Here is a 20,653-nt window from a genome sequence, read left to right as displayed (position 1 = left end):
AGCTCCATCAGAGCAGTCAGAGGTTAAGTACTTTGCTTAAGGGCACCTGTGGTGGTTGATGGTGGAAGTATGTTATTCATTCACTTTCTACACCCATATGTCCCAGCTGGGCTAATGGGCCTCCTGATCACATGCAATCTTCTCCTTTCTAACTGTGCTTACAAAGATACATTTTCAAGTGACAGTGTACATTTATGAGTGAGTGTGCATTTCGTATTATCCAGTAGGCAATATTTCTTCTTCTTCTTCTTCTTCTTCTTCTTCTTCTTTCTATTCAGTTGGATTATGGTCTAAACATGTGGTGACAGCTTTTGGAAGCAGTTCTCTGAATAGGCGCCAACTCCTTGAGGTTTCACCGTCTGCCTGGAGTGCACTCAACATAGAAATTACCATCCTGCTACCAATGAATATGGAATTGATGCAGTAATTTCTTTTTCTAAATTATTGATCAGTTAGGATCAAGTAACACATCCTAGAAAATGGCTAGAACGAATCAAAAGGAGAAGGAAAAATAATAGATGGCACACAGGACCAAAATGATTTTTTTCCCCTGTGGATAAGCCCTTGGTTTTAAATGAACACTCTTTCCTCATGGTGACGTTAATGCATCATTTTTGTCACATGCTGGGAAACAAGGTTGTTGTCATAATTGACACAGTGGTGTCACACCTGACATTGGTGGGGGGTTTTTTCCTTCTTATTTTTATCCTAAACATAGACGGATGTGAGCTTCTAATTTTGGCTCGTTTCAACATATGTTCTTAGCATATCAAGTGCAAATTTGTGTTTGTAAAAGCTATGGGGATTAGGGTGTGTTATTTCTTTTTCTTTTTTTTTTATTTCTTTTTGGCTTAGAACAGGAAATGTTATATTTTGAAGATAAATGAAATAACTGTCAGATTTACAGAATAATCCAGAGCTCACTGTGAAATCCTCTGAACTTTTAAAGGAGTACTTTGGGGGAAAATTGATAAATTCTCTGTCTCTCTCACACACACACACACACACACACACACACACACACACACACACACACACACACACACACACACACACACACACACACACACACACACACACACACACACACAGAGCGTGTTTAGTGACTGCACTATAATAGGATGAGGTATAAATGCATGAGGGGTTGAATAATTCCTTTAACTCAGAGATGAATTGCTTTTGATTTTTGGAAGCAGAACAGAACAAAAATAGTTGTTGCATGAGCCAGTTTAAGGAATATGAAAAATAACAAATTGTAACCACACCACCACCTTCTTCCAGTGTGCTTATTTTCCATGTGACTTCACGTACATCATTCACTTGTGTTGTTGAAGCAGACTGCCATATATCTGGGGGAAATCCTCTAAATATAATTTTTGGTGTGTATTCAAATAAGGTCTTTATTTCCACCTGAGAACCTCTAAGCCCCGTCACTAGTGCTATACATTACGGAGATCTGAGTGAGCTATGCTGGTAAATCATTTTGAAATGGTAGGCCAGTATTCTGTTTGCGCGCGTGTGCCTGGCAGTTACACATGAATTCTTTCCCCTTTGCTTCTTGCTGTATATTGCCACATGAAATTAATTTCTGTGTTTCTCTGGGGGGTTGATGTCGACTGTCTTTGACTACAGAAATAAACACAGCACATGCACATAGTTATGATACCATGGATATCACTGTAAGCCACCAGGTAAAAGGTTGTTAGGCTGCTCTCTTGGTTAGAAAATCAGCACTTCCAAGTATCCTTGCAAGCACATGCACACAAGCTCAGTAGCACTTCTTGTGTTTATTCTACTTGAAGAAAGTCCTGCAGTGCTTCCATGAGTTCAAAACCCTCACTGAGATTTCTGGGTAATTTATGATGCTGCCCTCTCCCAAAACCCCTCACTCTGCTTGGAGGCAGTCTCTCTCTCTCTCTCACACACACACACACACACACACACACACACACACACACACACACACACACACACACACACACACACACACACACAGTGTATGCTGGCAGATGCAGGTACCGTGTGTGTGTGGGAAAACTTCATCAACATAGGACAGCAGAGGAACAGCCAGCACTTGTGGTTGATGCCGCATATGTTCGGTTTCCTCTTCATACTGCTGTCTGTCACTTCTTTTTGTTCACTTCTCTCTTTCATTCTTTCTCATCTTCTCGCACCCACCATCATAAAAGTAGGCCATCGTTATAGTGAAATGCATCAGTTAGGTACATGTCATGTTTCTGGAAACGCATTTACGTCTCTGTTGGCTTGATGAGGAGACAGCTGATGACTAGTGGGGAGAGAAGCATTTTCTTTTTGCTGCCCATGATAAATACACACACACATACATGCGCACGCATTCAGAAACGCACAAAAGCACACACATGAACGACAGGCTTGTCTCGAAACCACGCCGTCAGCATTAATGCCAGCCAGTTTTTGTCCCCCTCTCCGCTGTCCTCTCCACTCCTTTACAGAGCATTTATTTCCTCTTACTAACAGGTTTCTACAAAGAAACATAGTGCCTGCTACTGCAGCAGGCTACCCAATTTATTTGCCTGTTTCTAAATGAACGAGTGTTTTGTGTTTGCCGCCCATGTTTCCTCCTTCCTTAATTGCCATAATTCACAGCAGTGTTTTCAGTCAACAACACTATGTATGTTCCCTTACATAACCCCATGTTGTACTCTGCTGTTTTCCATATGTTTCACTCAATGGAGGTGACTATTGACAAATTCCACTTGAGGCTAGTCTGTGTGCCCAGACATATTTTCCTGACTTAATATGTTGAAGAAATGGCAATCATGGGGGAATGATTATTCAACCATTTCCTTTAGGCCTGGCCATCCAGCGCACATCTGTAATCAGTCTGTTATTGTGGGTGGAGCTGTGTGCACACGTGTCTGGAGCCATATGAACATTTTCACTCTATTTTGCCATTTTGCAGCACGAGATGGGTGAAGCGGCTCCGCCTTCTTGAAGAAATACAGTTGTGGTTGATGAACATGATTACGTAGGGTTGTAGAGACCACTCTGGTTTTATGTGTATAATTGTTCTCAATACTTACTAGCAGTATTTAGGTCGGACAGTTCTCTGCCACCATGAGTATGAGCTGCATATTAAGAATCAACAGCTGGAGAGAATTGTACAATTGTGTGTATTCAATAACCCATAAAAGATCGAGTAATAGTCAAATCCAACAACAGTTAAACAGTTAAAAGTTATGTTTGTTGTTAATTATTCAATCGATTTATTTTTGTTTGTTTGTGCAAAACCATCTAGTAACTATCTGGTTCTCTTTGTATCTGATTATAATAAACTCAGCAGATGTTGATTGGAGCTTTGATAAATTGTTCAGGAGGTACATTTTAAACATTGTATTTCCAATAAATGCTTCTTCACTTAGAAAAAAATAAAGTGACAATGATCACGTCATTAAGAGCCATCAGCTTCTGTTTGCCTTGAGCACAGCACTCACATGTTTTTTTTTTTTGTTTGTTCCCCCCCCCCCCCCCTTTTCTTTTTTGAGAGGGGGGACTTGAGAACAGGCCAAGTTTCTGTGAAAAGCAAATCCACAAATTCATTCAGTGTGCACCGCAGGCACCCTGTGAAAATCAAAACAAGAAACCTCCTCTTCTGCATTTGTAAGACCCTGCTGCCAAAGTCAGCGGAAGGTTGTTGGCTTAACTCCTTCGTCCCCGGCGGAGCTGCGTGTCTTTGAAAACACTGCGGAGCATTACATGCAGTCTCCAGCCAGCAACTCTGCAGAGACCACAAAGGATGGAATAGCCTTTCCATACTAAATATCAGCTCCAAATCACATGGGAATCTTTTAGTGTGTTAAATTGCAGAACCCACATCAGAGTGTAGCCTCTGTTAAAATGCTTTCCGACCTCAAGGGAAATGCTTTCTATTCCATGCTGATCTACGCTGTTTAAACCTTTTAGACCAGCAGGAATTGTATACCACCTTTACCCCCCCAGTACCGCAGAGAGACCTGTGTAGGTTACTGTGTGAGCACTTGCTAATGCCTGTGTTTGTAATGGTGGTTTGTGTATTAACCCTTATAGAGTCTTGGGGCAACTGTATACAGTATTTTCCACAGTTGGCCTCCTCTAAAGAAGATACATTAACCTTTTTAGGTCCTGCCTCTTAGGCTTGTACATCTTGGGATTTTGTGTGTGTGTGGTTGTTTGTGTGGAAACGCTACTGAAGACGCATGCACTTCTTTCACATGACTACATGGTTTAAAATGGTTGGCCCTAGTTTTTGTCATATGATGTGTATGAGGAATTATTTTGTTGCTTGTAACCACATCTGCTTGCTCAGGTTGAAAGAATGTCTCGGTTTATTGTGTGCGCATGGGTGCTTATATGTTTGTCTGTCAGTCGCCTTTGTTGTGAGGGATGAAAGTGCCTTCTAGCCATCAGTGGTTACTAAAGAAAGTTGTTTCAGGTAATGGTTGCGTTTGCTTCTAGCTCTCACTTCGTTAAATGCACACACTGCCATACACACAGAAACCCCCATTAAACTGACCCCTTTATTTGTTTCCTTCTACCCTGTGACACGTTAGGGCAAAAAAAATGGGGAGTAAGAAGGGGCAAGCACTTTGTTGTCTCGAGTTGATTGTCCTACCACCTCTCGGAGGACTTGGTCTAAGTGGGCAGATGTGTGATGGACAGAGGGCTGGAGTTGGTGACTTTGTGAGAAATGGAGAGAGAAGGGGTGGATGAAAAGAGAAGGTACAGAAGTAGAAAAGGACAGGGAGGGAATATTGATGTTTGCTAAGTTACTGTAGTGGCTAGGAGGAGACAGAAAAAGAGTGAGAAGGAAGAAAAAGGCAGAATAACGTTTTATTGACTTGTGCCGAGCTGCAGGCAATTTAAGCAGATCAGGAGGGAGTGGGTGTTATCTTTTCTCCTGTGCGGATCAATCAGATGATGTAGTGATAAGACTATGGATTACACCGCCATTTACACGCTCCCTATGTATGTGTATGTGTGTGAATACAGCAACTTACACGTTTGCCGGCTGTGGTTAAGTCGCAGATGCACAAACATTTATTCTCTGTTAATAACAGCATCCAAAGTGGACTTTTTTTGATTGGCGTTGTCAAAGAAAATTGATACTCATACACTAATCATTGCTAAAAATTACTGTCTGAGGTGATAATCAATTTCTACAGCAACGATGCTAACAATGCTGGCTAGGGCTGCACGATATTAGGAAAACCTGCGATGTGCGATAACTGTGATCAATACTGCGATAACGATGTGACTTGCGATAAAATAAATAGCAAAATAAAAACAAAAAATGAATACATAATTTCCGCTTTACTGCAACAGTTTTATTTAATGAAAGCTGCTGTATTAGCAGTGTAACAACAAAGTGCACTTTAACATTGAAACATTGCCCCCATAAAAAAACATTGAGGCTTGAATTCTGAAAGACATCCTTCCTGGTCTCTAGAATTAGTTTTAAATAAACATAACTTAAATTATACTGCAAATTATCTCAATGCAGTTGTTCATCATTTTACCACTCACCAAGTAGTTATGATGCAAGTCAAAACTGGAGAGGAAACTTTACTGTAGTGCTTGCGTAGTTTTCAGCTTGGCTCAGTTCAAACATGACGGTCTTCCGGCATGTTTCATACATTTGTGGAATGGCGACATGGGAAAAGTAGTTTCGTGAGGGGATGGGTATCTCCGGTCCACTTTATGTATCAGACTGGTGAAGCCCTCTCTGCTAACTGTATTTATAGGCATTGTTAAAAAATGTGTAATGGCCTCTGTCATTTCTTTGTAGCGCTTTGACGTTTTCTCATAAGGAGTTCCACTTGAAAAACTCTGATACAGAGACGGCTGTTGGACTGCTGCGCTCTTTGTCTTAACATTAGCAACCTTTGTTTAGCTACCCCTGTCTTTCTGGAACTCTTCAAACAGTTCTCTGTGGTTGTATTGAAGATGATGGTGGAGATTAGTCGTGTTTCCTCTGGTGGTTGCCACGAGTGTTCGGCAAGTTTTGCAGAGTACCTGTGTTTGGAGAACGTCGTCTTTATCAAATCCAAAATACCTCCAAATAAGCGAGGTACTATTTTTTTTTTATTTTATTTTTTAGGCACGAGTTCATAGTCAGTAGCGTTCTCGTCATGCGTCTCGCTCTCAACCTTTACAACTCTGACTCGTTGCTGCAGCGTTGTTCGCTCCCCACCTGCGTAGGAGGCGGGCCTCTAATCCATTTGATTGGTTAATGCCGTGAAGGGCTCTATTCGACTGGTCAAATGTGTAAAGGGGTTTCTTTGATTGGTAAATTCTTTAAAGCACGTGTGTAAACATTTTAAGGTACCCAATTATCGCACTTTACGTCGTCTTTTGCGATGGGCCCATCGCGCAGGCTGATATCGCAATGACAATAAATTTTCGATTTATTGTGCAGGCCTAGTGCTGGCTTTGCCTCCTTCAGTGAACACACAACTTCACACATATCTGCTGCAGACAGCCAGGCACACTAGCAGCTGAAGTAGTTGACGTTCTTGACACTAACAGACACTTAGGAACTTAAAGAAGTGAGTCAGGCTCCAGTTTGAGAAATATTTAAGTTTTAAACAGTTATCATAAATGTTAACCTGGCCAGCACACAGCATACCGTTTAACTCTATTAGCAATAATCCAATAGTAATATTAGCCAACTGTTATCACTGTGGTAGCGGCTAGTGGCCGGGCTCATAACAAGTGATAACCTTTGCTGTGTAGCTCCCATATTAATGTTATCAGTCCTGTACGTCTGGAACTTGACAGTGTAATTATTTTTAACAGGATAACAAGTGTTAAGCTTCTCTTAAAGTTCCACATTGAGGCTGAGAAAAGTCTGAGCTCTTAGATGGTGTCAGCCTATCTTACCAACTTCATCTCATCAGCAGCAAAAACATGGTGACAAGTCACCTGATGCCCAGCACTACTTCAGACAACCTTTTTTTTTTTTTTTTTTTTTTTAAACATTTATTTTGCACTAGAGAATTACTTTGATTGGCCGTGACAGTTATTGGTTTGGTTTAATTAATCACTTATTGTTTGGATGTACAACAATGTAGAAAATATAGCTTTCAGTTTCCCAGAGTTTAAGTGGTTTTCAGGCTAGTTTTCATCTGATCAGAAGTTGGGGGGGGGGAAAAGATGTTGATAGTGATGAAATAAGGAAACATTGGTCACTTTTCTAGCGTGGGAAACTAGAAACAACAGTCACTAAATGTTATCCATCAGATTAATGTATTAATACTTAACCACAGTGATACCTGATTGATATCCTGAAACTGTGTACAAAAATGTGCACATGAAGTAAAGCATTTATTGGCTGTGGCATTTTAACCCTGCTTCATGGATTATACCCTGACTGTGTTTGTATGTCATGACTGGTTAAAGCATCATATGGGTCAGTGGATTGCCTGGGGTGATAGACCCCTCGTGACACTGGAATGTTCCAGATATTGTCACATAGTCACCATCATTACTGCCGTGTCACCACCATGACCGAACACTGTGGAATAAAAGGGGGTTTGCATGGTGGGATTGTGCTTTAAAGACAGCAGTGTGTGAGTGTGAGTGAATAACCTCAATTTCAATAATCAATCAACAATCAAATATGTTGGCCATTCTCACTGAATATGGAAACGTGCAGCAAGTTGACTTTTAGGCAGCTTAGCTGCTTTTACGAATTGTTTTTAAGGGCATTTGAGGAATTCTCAGAATAGGTGCTTCACATGCGGCTTCCATAGTATGAGACCACATTAGTTTAGAATTTAAAAAAGGCATTTCTTTGAATATAAAAGCTAATTTGTAGCATTTTTAGAATGTGTCCTTATATGAATTCATGATTAAACGGAATCTATTTATTGTTTTGAAATGAGATACTTTTCCATTTCTTGTTGTAAATACCACTTTAAAAGCACAACAAATCTAAAGAATTCTCTTGTCAGACAGAAAAACATTCACACAATCACCCCAAACATCACAACCTACATTAATTTGTTTTCTGCTGAACAATCTGCTTTAGATCAGAATAGAATTTTGAGTGCTTTTATTTTGTCTGATTCATTTCGTTGCCTTTCCCTCCTGTCTCTAGCCACTTCAGATCGACGATAACTTCTGTGGTCAGGACTTCAACCAGCCTCTGGGGGGAACCAGCACCATCGAGGGGATTCCTCTCTTCATCGATAAGGATGATGGCATGACTTCAGTGGCAGCGTATGACTACCGTGGCAACACTGTGGCGTTTGTTGGCTCACGCAATGGGAAACTGAAGAAGGTAGGATTGTTGGTGTGTGTGTGTGGTCTTTTTAAAATTTTTGTTTTATTTTTTTCTATCGATGCTGGTATTTCTTTTCCATTTGAACTGGATGGAATATGAAGTTGAAGGGAAATTGTGTGTAAGCCAAAAAGGCATTTAGATTTTTGTCGTTTATTTATTATCCAGTTAAAAGGAAGCAACTTTCTGGCAAATATCTTTTTACTTGTGAATGGTTACCAGCGTTTTGCCCAGTGATGCTTGTCAGTTCATAAGCTGTGTACTGGCGGCCTAATCGTTGTAGATTTGCATAAGGCACTTTGCTGATGCTTTTTTTTATACTAAATGCAGTCATCACCATTTTTCTTGCTGGTGGCTATTTCCAGCAGGACATCCGAGTGTCTCTTTAAAACCTCTTCATTTAACAAGCAATTTAAAGCAAGTCTGCGCCTACTCTTTCATTGATTGTCATGTTTGTCACGTCAGGCATAAAACGTAACTGCTTTGTCCCAATGCCACGTACGGTCTTTTAAGAGCTCACCTTCAATCAATCCAACAGCTATGACTGGTGAATGGCTTTTCTGTTCAGGTCAGCTGTGCAGGGCTGAGGTGGATAGAGCTTTGGACAGGGATAAAGTGGTGATGGATGCATTGGTGGGGAAGAAGAAAATCTAAAGTGCATTTCTTGATGAAACTATTGTCCCTTTCTTTGGGTCAATTTCTTTGTGGATTCAAAGCAAGTTAGGGTTTATGTCATCGCACTTATGCGGCTGTTGCACCCTTTTCTGTAGAGGAATGATTAATGATGTGCGGTCATGTAACAAATGGACAAACCTCTGTGCCTGATTAAACTGATATAGCTGACCTTTTGTGATTGTATGTTAGATATATGTAAAATTTTCCGCAATTATGGTCCTTTTTGTGTAACAGTGTTGTGTTCAATCTCAGCAATTGTTCCTTTGCGTGTGCGCGCGTGTGTGTGTATCCAGACTATGGAGGACAGAGCTCTCGGGGTAAATGGTATCTCATTAGAATTCACCCCATTTCTCTCCACACTGCTCAAGACCTGTCATCCATTCAATATTATGAATGTATAATCAGCCTGTGTGTTTGTGCACTTTTAATACGAGTTTATGTATTCACGCAATGCTTGTGTGTTTGTCACTCACAGTGTGCATAATAATGCATCGCGCTTGCGATGGCATGGGTTCGTGTGTGCACGCATGTGTTTGTGTTTATGAGAGTGCATGAGACGGCAAACAATACAGTGTCGACTAAGATTCAGTGCCGTGCATTTGTCAAAGTGACACCCATTCACTTAGCTCGGCAACAGTCCCTTTATTTATTTAGCTGTTCTCACATGTCTTTTCTTGTGTGGTGTTATGCACTCTGACTGAGGTATATACGTGTGTTTGGAGCATCACCTGGGGAAGAGACTGCTGCAGTAGGTTTTGAGATAAGTCGTTTTCATGTGTGTGCGCGCCATCATGTGTGTGCGTGTGCGCAACAGCAGAGCCAAGGAGCCCGCGGTTCTTTTGGCTGCCTTGTGTTTCAGTCAAACCCAAAAACAACTAAAATAATCTGGTCTTGGAAAGGATTCAGTTTGCTGTGAAGGAACAATATCTAAAACCTGACGTTGGAGCATGCACAGACATGCACACGCGCACACTCACTCACTCACTCACTCACTCAGACAGCAGCCATAAAGAGGCAGATGAAGAAAAAAAAATGGAAAAAGAGCAACTGAATTAATAGTGTGTGATAACAGATTGTTGGGTCCTCTGATTGTGTGCGTCAGTGTTTCTGTAACTGATTTTTATTTGTGTCATTATCCTTTCAGTAAAAGCACCGTCTGTTTCAGGGCGAGTGTTAAAGTTTGTGTGGACGAGTGGGAGTCCATGCAGGCCATGAAGGAATTACTGAGTATGTTCCTGTTCTTACACCTTCCTCAGGAGAGCATTAGTGTTGAATGTTGTTTATATAGCTCTGCCTGAGGGCGATGAAGGGAAAGAGGGGCAGAAATAAGGAGAGTATTGGTTGGCTGGATGAATTTGCCTTAAGGAGACAGCTTGCATGTGTGCTTTTCAGGTGCGTTTTAAGAGACATGGAAAGGTATGATTGGCAAATCCGAAAAACAACAAATCTGGCAGTGACTGTTGCAATAATCTTAAATATAACCAACTAATGTTTGCCAAATGGATCCACATTAATCTCCTGGGAGAGTTTTGAGGTTTAAGGAACATCACTTTACCTTAAATAACTTTTTGTTCACGTCTTTATTGGCTAGACGTGAAGTGCTTTGATAATCTGTTATATCTGCACTCAGTCTATTTTTAACTAACTATAATGTTCAAGGTTTTCCAGAGCAACAAGACAGTAGCATAAACAACATGTTTTAAGCACTAATGAAGTCCCTCTGTGCTCTGTAGTCTCTCACACACTCGCAGGAGAAGCTTTTACTAATGAGTAATGGTTTGATGGGACACAGACATTAGAGAGAGAGAATCAGGAAGGAAGATGGTAAGATGAAGGAGATATAGGAGGTTAGCGGAAGAAGAAGGGGGAAGGAAGCGATGAAGAGAGGTGATGCCCTCTGATTAACTAATTTCATTGGTCATCTGGATACTGCTGTGGTCAAGGGCACAACTGTTGACCGGCTATCTGCTGCACTTAATTTTTAGGATTAAAAGCTCTGATTCTTTGACGATGTGATTATGTCTGGGTGCTTGGCTCTGCCTGCCATCGGTCCCTGTGTCTTTGTCAGCTTTATTCTAGTTTACATAGTGGACCTTATTCACTCCTCTTTTATGCCTTTCTGTCTGAAGAAGCATTGTAACAAAGCTGCTGTGGTTTGTTTAGCCAACACATTTATAATGATAAAAGTCTGAGTGATTCTCTCAGCCACTTCTGTGCTTTCAGGCCCCGTTGAGCAGTGACAATAAATGGGCATCAACCATGACACACTCACACATACGCTTGCACACATATGCACCATCTCAATAGGTGGTCTGGGGAGATGAGAGAAGAAGGGAGGATTGCACTTGACAATCTAGTACCTATTGTCTGCTTTTGGTGCTGCACACACACGAACACTCAAACGCAGGTTAGGATTCCTCAGCTGCACCCTCCATCAGAGGCCAGCGCGAGCCATCTGCTGTGTATATAGGGCCAGTGTGCCAGGTGGTACGAGCCCCAAGTGCTCGATGTGTCCCCCATTGTGTCCATGCCAGGCTCAGGTGTGTGGGTGCCGTTCAATGACCATTCATCAGTGCATCAATTGAGCTTCCCCGCAGTTTCTGACAGAAGTTAGAAGACAATATAAGACGAGCGTAAACGACCAGCATAAGAATAACATAGTGAATGGGACAAATAAGGCCTTACACTACATGTTACTACATGAAACACATAGGTTTATAGATGTAACAAACTTCAACATAGCATTTTAAAAATCCTTTGAATATGAGAAATCATTTTTTGAAAATCCTCTGACCTGTCCAGGGTGTACCCCACTGCTGAAAAGCAGCTGGCAAAGGTTCCAGCTCCCCTGTGACCCCGAATTGGATATGTGGAAGAAAACTGATGGATATTCAAAGCAGAGAGTGCAGTGGATGATGGTTTGAGAGCATGTCTTGGAGCCAAAAAATAACATGTTTGACCCTACACCTAGTAAGTGTTTTCATTAGCTAATCAGTACAGGATCCGTTGAGGTGTATTTGAAAGCGAACATGACCGAGTATTTGTTCTGTCACCCTGCAGCACATTGTAAAAGCTAAGTGGATGACTGCGTCAGCTAAGCAGCTGCAATCTAAACATTAAGTGGCAGATGGGATTTCACATGTTGTTGCTGTTGTACACACAGCAGGCCTCATGAAGCCACAGTTAGGTTTATGAATTACAGATTTTAAGTCTTTGAGTCTCATCTTCAGTTTGAGCTTTGTCTAAAATTACCTCAGCAAATGTTCTAAATAATATTTCTCACTGTCAAATTTTAAGAAAAACTTAACCCACACAAGTAACTGTAACATAAAACTTGCTCCAGCTTTGGTGTTAAAGATTATCCCCAAAAGCGATCTAATGATCTAAAGCTTGCATCTTTATTTTTCTAACCTATTGAAAATAACAAAAAAATGTTTCATCATAGTAAAGATAATACTGCAGAAATGAGGTTTAAGCCGTAACTACACCAGTGAGACAGCATTTCAGGGATTAATAAGAAGTGACAGTTTGTCATTTGTATGTGTATATTGCTGTGTGAAGTCACTGATGTATTCCACTGGGGCTGCCGGTGTCACCGTCAAGAGACCATGTCATGGCCTAATTGACTGATGATTGTTATTCTACTGGTGCATAATGCTGCCCTGTCCAACTCCCCTGTGTGTGTATGTGTTTGTGTGTGTGAGGCTGTTTTTAGTGCTTTGCATTTAAATTGTTGTTCCAGCCTTCTCTTTGCAGACAGTGCCCAAATAGTAAAAAACAATTATATATAAATAAAATAAATAAAATAAAAACACACATTCTGAAAATAAAGTAGTTGCTTGTCAGGGAGGAATGATGAAATAAACATCTGTCTTTTACTGATTCTCTATTTGTGTCGTCGTCTTTTAATTGAGAATGTGCAGAAAATTACAGTCTGAAAATATGGTACATAGACTTTGTGTGTGTGTGTGTGTGTGTGTGTGTGTGTGTGTGTGTGTGTGTGTGTGTGTGTGTGTGTGTGTGAGTGAGAGACTTCTGTGGTTTGTGTCATCATTTGGCTCAGCCTCCCAAGCCACGAGTTGTTTGGCCCGGGCATGAGCACAGAGGCCAGCTTTGTGCGGGCTCTTGGTGGCCCTCGGTCATTAGTTCACCCAACTGCATGGGGTCACACAAACGCACGAGGCGGATGAGAAAGCGACGGAGGAAATGGAAATGTAGCTGATTGTGAAAGAGATTTGATATGGCAGAGGCTGTGGAGTTATGATCAAGTTCCCTAGACAAAACGGATAACTTGCACTTTGTATTTAACACCAAGTTTTTCCACCTAATTTAGTTCTCTCCCAGCGTGCCATCAGTCTTCCAATCTAATCATAATGTTCTCATATTAACAGCTAAATGTATCATTTTCTGCTACAATTTGTTCCCTCTGTGCTGTCAGCACAGTAAAATGGTGTTTTCCCAAATAGCCCAGTTGAGCCACAAATGTGTGAGACGAGCCAGGAATATGCCGTAGGACCACTCATTTAGCACGTAACCTCAAATGAATTTTGCCTTTGTTATTCTAACCGTGGCTAATACAGTGCTCAGAGGACCACAGATGGTGATTTTATTGTTGTTTTTTGTTTTTTGGGGAGTGAAACTTGAACTATATGCATATTATTAAAGTAATGTAATGACCATTATAAGGTCTTACTTATACCGACGCAGGCAGTGGACAATGAAATATGTTTGACAATCTAAATCTCCAAGCTTAAGCTAATGTGTCTGTGTTTGTGTGATTGTCGCTCAAGCAAATGGATATCAGTTGTCTCTGTTCATTGCCTGCCTGAGTCTTTCTCTCATATGTAGGTTATCCTTGCATATGACTATATTCATCCTACAATAGCATTCTGCATCTCTCCGTGAATGCACTCTCGCACACGTCTGCACACACTCGAGCCTTTGGAGGGTGTCATTGTAGATTCACACTGTGAATATACAGGGTTTGTTCACTTCTGCTATCTCTGCTTTTGCTCATTGTATGAGCAGCAACCATATAGATTGTTGGATAATATAAGCTCTAACAATGTCTAAAACTCATCCATAACCCTCAACTCTGACTAGTGTAACAAGCACAGTGAGTAACAGGATCATCCACTGCTTCCTCACTTTGCCTCTTTGCTTCTGTTCTCTGCCTCGTTTTCTCTGTTTCATCTGCTGCTCACATATTCTCTTTCTATCTCCTTCTGTGATCAAAGATTCCCCTCCCTGATAATAGCTGAGCGTTTGTATGTGTTGAGATGAAATGGCAGTGATCGCTATTTCTCTCTAATCATTTTCTCTCATTAAAGTGAGGAGTGTGCGCATATGCACTCCGAATGCAAATAAATATATGTACAAGTGTACATGTATACAGGAAGTTTGCATGTATAAAGTTTGCGTATGCCCACGCACACACATACATGCTCTTTCCCACTCCAGAAAATAGGTTGTAGCACTTAGATTGTAAGGGTAGACAGTAATGAGGGGTCTTCTTAAAAGATTTAATGCCATACCATCCTTTACACATGCATGATTCCATCCAGTCTCATTAAACCAGGGGTCTAATTCTGCACCTTTTTCCTGCAAGAGCTTCATATGCCATAACGAGCCATATTTCCTACCTTCCTAACAAGCTATGGTGACATTAAGAGGCGATATGACTTGATAGTTCACTCTCAAAACCTTAACAAATGTGTCTTAATCTTGGCACCAATCTAGTCCTTTAACCAAAGCTACAATAAATGTTTAAAGCTAATCATTTTTAAAGAGCAAGATAAGTTACAGTGGGCTTCTGTGTAGGCTAATGCCACAAATGAGAACGGTTCAGTCCTTGATAATCTCGAGCGCTAATGCATTTTAGCTCAGTTCAACTGTGTGTGACTGCACTGCACAGCACTCATTCACTACCTCTGCGTTCTCTCCACAATTCACTACTACCAGGGGTTAATGAGCCAAAGTGGGGAGTAGATGAGAGTGGGGAAAAGCCAAGAGAAAGGGATACAGAATGAAAAGAGAGAGCAAGGGAGATGAATTATAAATGCACCACACTAGAATCCATTTTTAAGGGAAGATTAGAAGAGTCTGGATGCAAGCTGGGATGCTCACATGATCCAAGTGAGGACGAGGCCAGCCTGTTTCTAGGTCATCTCCATTAGGCATCTCGGGGTGGAACATCAAAGAGTCCCTGCTCTCCATATGATATGTGTGTGTGAAAGTTACATGCACTTTTTAAAATTGCACTCAGTTTTACTGTACAATAGTGAAAATCACAATATACTGTTGATGCGCTTAGTGTATTTTTTCCAGCAAATAATGATTTTCTTTAAGGCATCAGTTCCATAGAATTATAGCAGAGCTCTGTCTATGGCAGCTGATACAGCCAAGAGCACACCTGGTGGATGGCACAATGCCAGGACTCATGGTGTCATTATTTCTGACAGGTCACACACGCGCACGCACACACACACACGCACTAGAGGGAATATCATAGCTCATACTGAAAGGTAAAATGAGCCCATTCATGCAGGTATATACCAACTTGGAAACACACTGGGACAGCACAGTGTCCGGAGGTTTGGTCATGAGTGACACAGCAGGCAAAGATTACCTTTGGAGGCTATATCTCTCATACAGTCACAGTCACACAGTGTCTCATACGCTCATTCCTTTCCAATTAAACTCAGCAGCTCACAGTATGTATGTTCCTGGTTTTAAAAGAGACTGTCTTCAACTCGCTACACAGCTCACCACAAGCCCATTACAGCCACATGTGGAAGCTTAACCTCTTAGCCATTAAATGGAAGAAATCAGCAACTGTTTACGGACGGATACCCTGACACAGAAGTAGGACACATAATGGAAGCAGGCACAGCACTTTGATGCTTCTCTGAGAAAAAAATAATAATAATAAAAAAAAAGATAATACAAGGATTCTTTTCCATCTCCATTACACCAAATGATGAGTGTAAATATGTGAGTTACTATCAAATTGGCTAATCTACTGTGAAGAATGCAAACGGCACTGCCGTGCACACACTCGCACACTCGTGCACGCAGCCTCCTATGGGAAACAACTGTAGCAGGCTTATCAGATTACACGTTGCAAAGCTAATAGATTCTTAATAGATTGTTTTTGATTAGTTCCTGTGGTTTAGTGACGTTAAGATGATTAACATTTGTGAGTAGGGAAACAAACACACATTTGCATTCACACTCACCTGCGTATATTTGCATACAGTGTTGTATGAGGTGACTGCATATTCTGTTACTGTAATTTGTGAATGTCTTTTTCTGAAGTGTGTGACATCAAATGGACGTTGTAGGCTTTAGTAGCACTTCAAGGCCATGAAATTCAGACTGGGTCTCTCTGTGTTTTTTTTGTTTTTTTTAAAATGCACACACTTCAAAATACTTTTGAGATACACGAACAAAAACAAGTCCAAATACAACAGCTCCCTGCGTTTATCCTTCTCACACAGCATGATGGCATCTCCCGCTGTCTAACTAATTACCCCTCTGTCCTGTGCCCCCCCCCCAGGGGTAATAGCTTGAGCCTGAAACCTTGTCACAGTGTTAGCTGGCTTTGTATCTTGCCCCAAGCCTGCCTGCTTTCAGACCACTCGCCTCATGACCACTTCTGGCCATACTGCACTCACCCTGTGGGTAATCCTGTTAGCGTAAGAGTATGTGATAGCCAAGCGGAAAGCCAATTCCCCACACTGGTCTTATGCCCTCTGCCCAGTCTCTTAGAGTAACAGCTGGCTAAAGTGAACTTATTTCAGTTTCAGGACCAACTCTTGTTCCACTTTATCTAGGGTCTTCTTATTAGTATTACTGGAGCTAGAAAAAAAGCCCTGTTACTGGTGTAGCTGACCTTGTGACTTAACATTTCCGCCAGCTAAGTCTTTAAAAATAGTGAGGCACTTTATGTCCTTATATTCCCCATTTTAATCCCATATCCAAATTATGCAATTGTCTCCTTTTGGTAATTTATCTATCCATTTATTAAATTCAAATGTTTCAACCTGATTAATTAGTCTCTCTTTTCCATGTTTCTCTTGTTCCTCTTGCACTTCTTGTCCTTTCCATTTAGTCCTTCTGTTCTCTGTCTTTGCTTCACTCACACTATCGGTCTTTCTCCGTCTCACTTTTCTCCATGGAATTGGTCATTAGCTGACTGACTGAGCTGATTGCATCTATTCCCAAGGCTAGCATTTGTTTGTGCATCTTGTTTTTGTTTTTTTTTTCTTTTAATTTTGTTCACTCCCCCCTCTTTCACTCTCTCCCTTGCTCCCCACCCACTCTCCCCCAGCAGTCATTCTTTTTCTCCTCCCAACTTATCTCACTTCATCTACCTTCTTTACACCCCCTGCCGCCCTCCTTTCTTGCACAATTCCATCTATCCCCTTTCTTGCTAAAATGGTCTTAGACACAAAGACTGGTTTGGGTTGCTGAATTAGCATACCAATGCACACAGACACTCCCAACAGTCGTCTCTATATCTTCTCTATAACATTAATTGCACAGTGTCATTCTAAATTGGCTAACACCAATTAAGCCCTCGCTATTATATTTAATTGGTCATTTAGCGTGGCTATGGTTTGAATGCTGTCTCCCTGGGAATGGTATAGCTGGCCTCCAGCAGCCCATGTGGCCGTTTCAAAGACTGTTTCCCCCTCCCTGTGGATTTTACAATGGCCTGGCCAGCAACTGCACTGCCAAGAGCCAAGATGGAGGTGTGTGCATGTTGTGTTCTTTGGAGGGGGAGTAACAAATGGTATGGAGAGGGAGAGAGATTTTGTTCTGTCTGCCACCCCACGCCCTCCAACCACCCTCACATCCCTCTCCTACTATGCTCCTCCATCCATGTGTTGCTGTTGGATTAGGCTAATTAAAGTACCGCAAGCGGGGTCCTCAGAGAGCACACACACACACACACACACACACACACACACACACACACACACACACACACACACACACACACACACACACACACACACACACACACACATTGTACACATTCAGTCTTTAATGAAGGCAGGCACAGATGCACACACAATTGGAAAAACAGGAAGGAACCATGAGCATAAGCCCCCATATGTACAAAGACATGCATCACACTCTGAAAGTACTCTAGCAACAGAGGTTCGTAGGAAAAAGCATTGTGTAAATATTTAATGGGCAGTTTTCTTGCCTTTTTCTACTGTAAATGAGCGAAAGATCACGTGGACCATAGACTGTATGTAAAACATGATTGTAGCTCCCCAGTCTGCCAAATAGGAACTATTAAAGCTACTTCATGATTTGACAGCTGAGTTTCTCAGGCAGATTCATCCCTTGCCTGTAACATCTGGATTGACCACAACAACAGGGCAACCGCTGAAATGCTGCACTTCACTAACCACTTGGGCATAGCCACCATGACAACACCATCTTTTATATAAAGTTTATGGTTTAAAGTAGTTATCTTTGAGTTCCTATATAGACTCAATTGTTTGTCATCAGTAAAGAGCTGAGCTTCAGTCTGTGCAAACCCATCCTAAATGGATCATCAGGAGTCCGTATCCACTTCTAGCTATAGCCAGAGGACTCCCAGCTATGCAGTAATATCCATAGGAGCCATGTGCTGTCTTATTTATGGGTCACTGGCAGTGAACCAGTGGCCCAGAAATAACACCACAACCTCTCACTTTAACCTTGCTGTGTGTCTGCATGTGTGTGCTTTAAAGGAATGGTTGACAGTTTTTGCCGTGTGGCACTGAAGAGTGTTTTCCTGTCTGTAGATCTTCTCTGCTTTCCTGTGTATATGTGGGTGCTGGTGTTTGTCTCAAAACGTTTGCATGTCACGGTATGCACTGATCTTTGAATGTCAATGAAAAATTTGTTCTCAAGATAAAAAAGAAGCGGGGGGAGAGAGAGAGAGAGAAAAGTACAGAAAGGTAGTCTTGTCACTGAGAAAGTGAGAAAGAACGAACACTTGGTAGGAATCCCTTCCGGATGTTTCTACTTTCAGGATATTGACTGTGTCTCTGGAAAACCGCCTGCTTCCAGGGAAACCTATTGGATTACTGATAACCTTGGAATTGATATGGCCAGTACACGGGGTGTTTAAGAGAGGGAAGGGACAGAGATTGTGGGTACACAGACTTCTTTGGTTAGCTATATTCTCTTTAACTGCTCTTTTGCAGTTAAATCAGTGATGGACTAATACACGTGTACTGTGTTGTTTAGCTTTCCATGCTCCTTAGTTGATATTTATCCTGCTTTGCAGTGGCAGGCTATGGCTTTCGTGGTCCCACGAGAGCCCCGTTTTATTATCGTACAGAAGATATCAGAGCATTTTGAGCATACAACAATAAGCACAGTCACACAAGTGCACACCCAATAATAAGGCTCCAATAACATAGAGGTCTTTACTCCAACTTGTCTCCAAATCCCTCAGCGCTGGGCCTGCTCCTCGGTTGCCATGGCAACAGTAGTCAGGGCAGCCACGGTTGGCAATAGTGAGGAAGAAGAACGATGAGAGAGAGAGAGTCACAGGGAGCATTGATGTTTGTGATTCAGCCATGGGATTTCAACGCAGCCACAACACTGAAACTGGGTTGCTGCAATGTTGCTGAATGTTAGAGTTGTGCACCACAACAGTGGGAATGCAGTTTCAGCTGGGGTTGGAAATAAGTGGGCTTGTAGGTCATGTTTACCCCTGTGTGCATTTGTGTGTGTAAGGAGAGAGAGAGAGGGATGTGCGAGGGAGAAATAAAATTGCAGAGGCAACACACACACACACACACACACACACACACATTAACTCCTTCTGCACGTTCAGTCTGGCTTCAGGTGTGTGTGTGTATGTGTTCATTCATGCACTACACAGTGGCTGTGGACAGGATTCATTCTACACTTCATTGCTTTGATAGTACATCTGCTTACAACTACAAGGTTTTTCTTTTTTTATTATTATTTTTAAAATTTTGCTGTAAAAATACATCTTACACAAAGTTCTTTTAACATCTGTTAAAAGCTTGCCAGTAACTCATTTGACTTTTAGTATAATGCCATCCAGTTGAAAAACAATTTCCAGAAAGAAAAAACAACAACGAGCTATTGTTGTTGGGGAAATCTCTCCTCTGTACATGTACAGTGGAGAACAGCATAGCACAGAGTGGATGCACAGCAAACAGGCAGTTAGTGTCAGAGCTCCGATGGAAAATCCATAGTTTCATTACACTCCTAGTGGTATTAATGTGGCCAGGAGGCGACCAAAGCTCTATCATGGGCCCTAGGGGAGCCAAAATGGCTGCATTTAGTAATGCAGTGGAGTGAAGAGGAGGCAAGAGGGTCAAGACTGCCGGTGGGAATAAAGTGTGTTGGAAAGACAGAGAGAAGCCAGATAAAGTTCATGTTCAGTAACGGGCACAGCTGCAATTGTACCCTACTCACCTTTGGAAATTTCTGCAATGCTGTGCATGTGTGTGTGAAGGAAGCTCACAGTATGATTTGACATCAATGCTGTAGGTTACAATATGTTTATTACACAGATCCTTCACCGACTGTCACACTAAGGTTGACATACACATTTCTTTGTATACCTTGTTGTTTAAAAGGCAACTGTGTTTTGTTGTAGAATAGTACTTAGGGATATTTTGTAATTAA

At 41.6% G+C, this 20,653-nt stretch overlaps 1 protein-coding gene across 1 annotated transcript in view; it reads left to right on the top strand.

Annotated features, from left to right (window-relative positions):
- plxna1b (plexin A1b) overlaps window positions 1–20,653 on the top strand; it is a 182,495-nt gene that overhangs the window by 41,567 nt on the left and 120,275 nt on the right. Inside the window, exon 3 of the mRNA XM_085456200.1 lies at window positions 8,120–8,302. Coding sequence (XP_085312326.1) covers window positions 8,120–8,302 — 183 coding nt within the window. The remainder of the gene's footprint in view (window positions 1–8,119; window positions 8,303–20,653) is intronic.

The sequence above is a fragment of the Copadichromis virginalis genome, linkage group LG5, assembly GCF_057382275.1.
Source record: "Copadichromis virginalis isolate Kocher_CV1m ecotype Utaka linkage group LG5, C_Virginalis_male_GT1.1, whole genome shotgun sequence".
Classification (NCBI taxonomy): domain Eukaryota; kingdom Metazoa; phylum Chordata; class Actinopteri; order Cichliformes; family Cichlidae; genus Copadichromis; species Copadichromis virginalis.
This window is presented reverse-complemented; position numbering and strand designations above follow the sequence as displayed.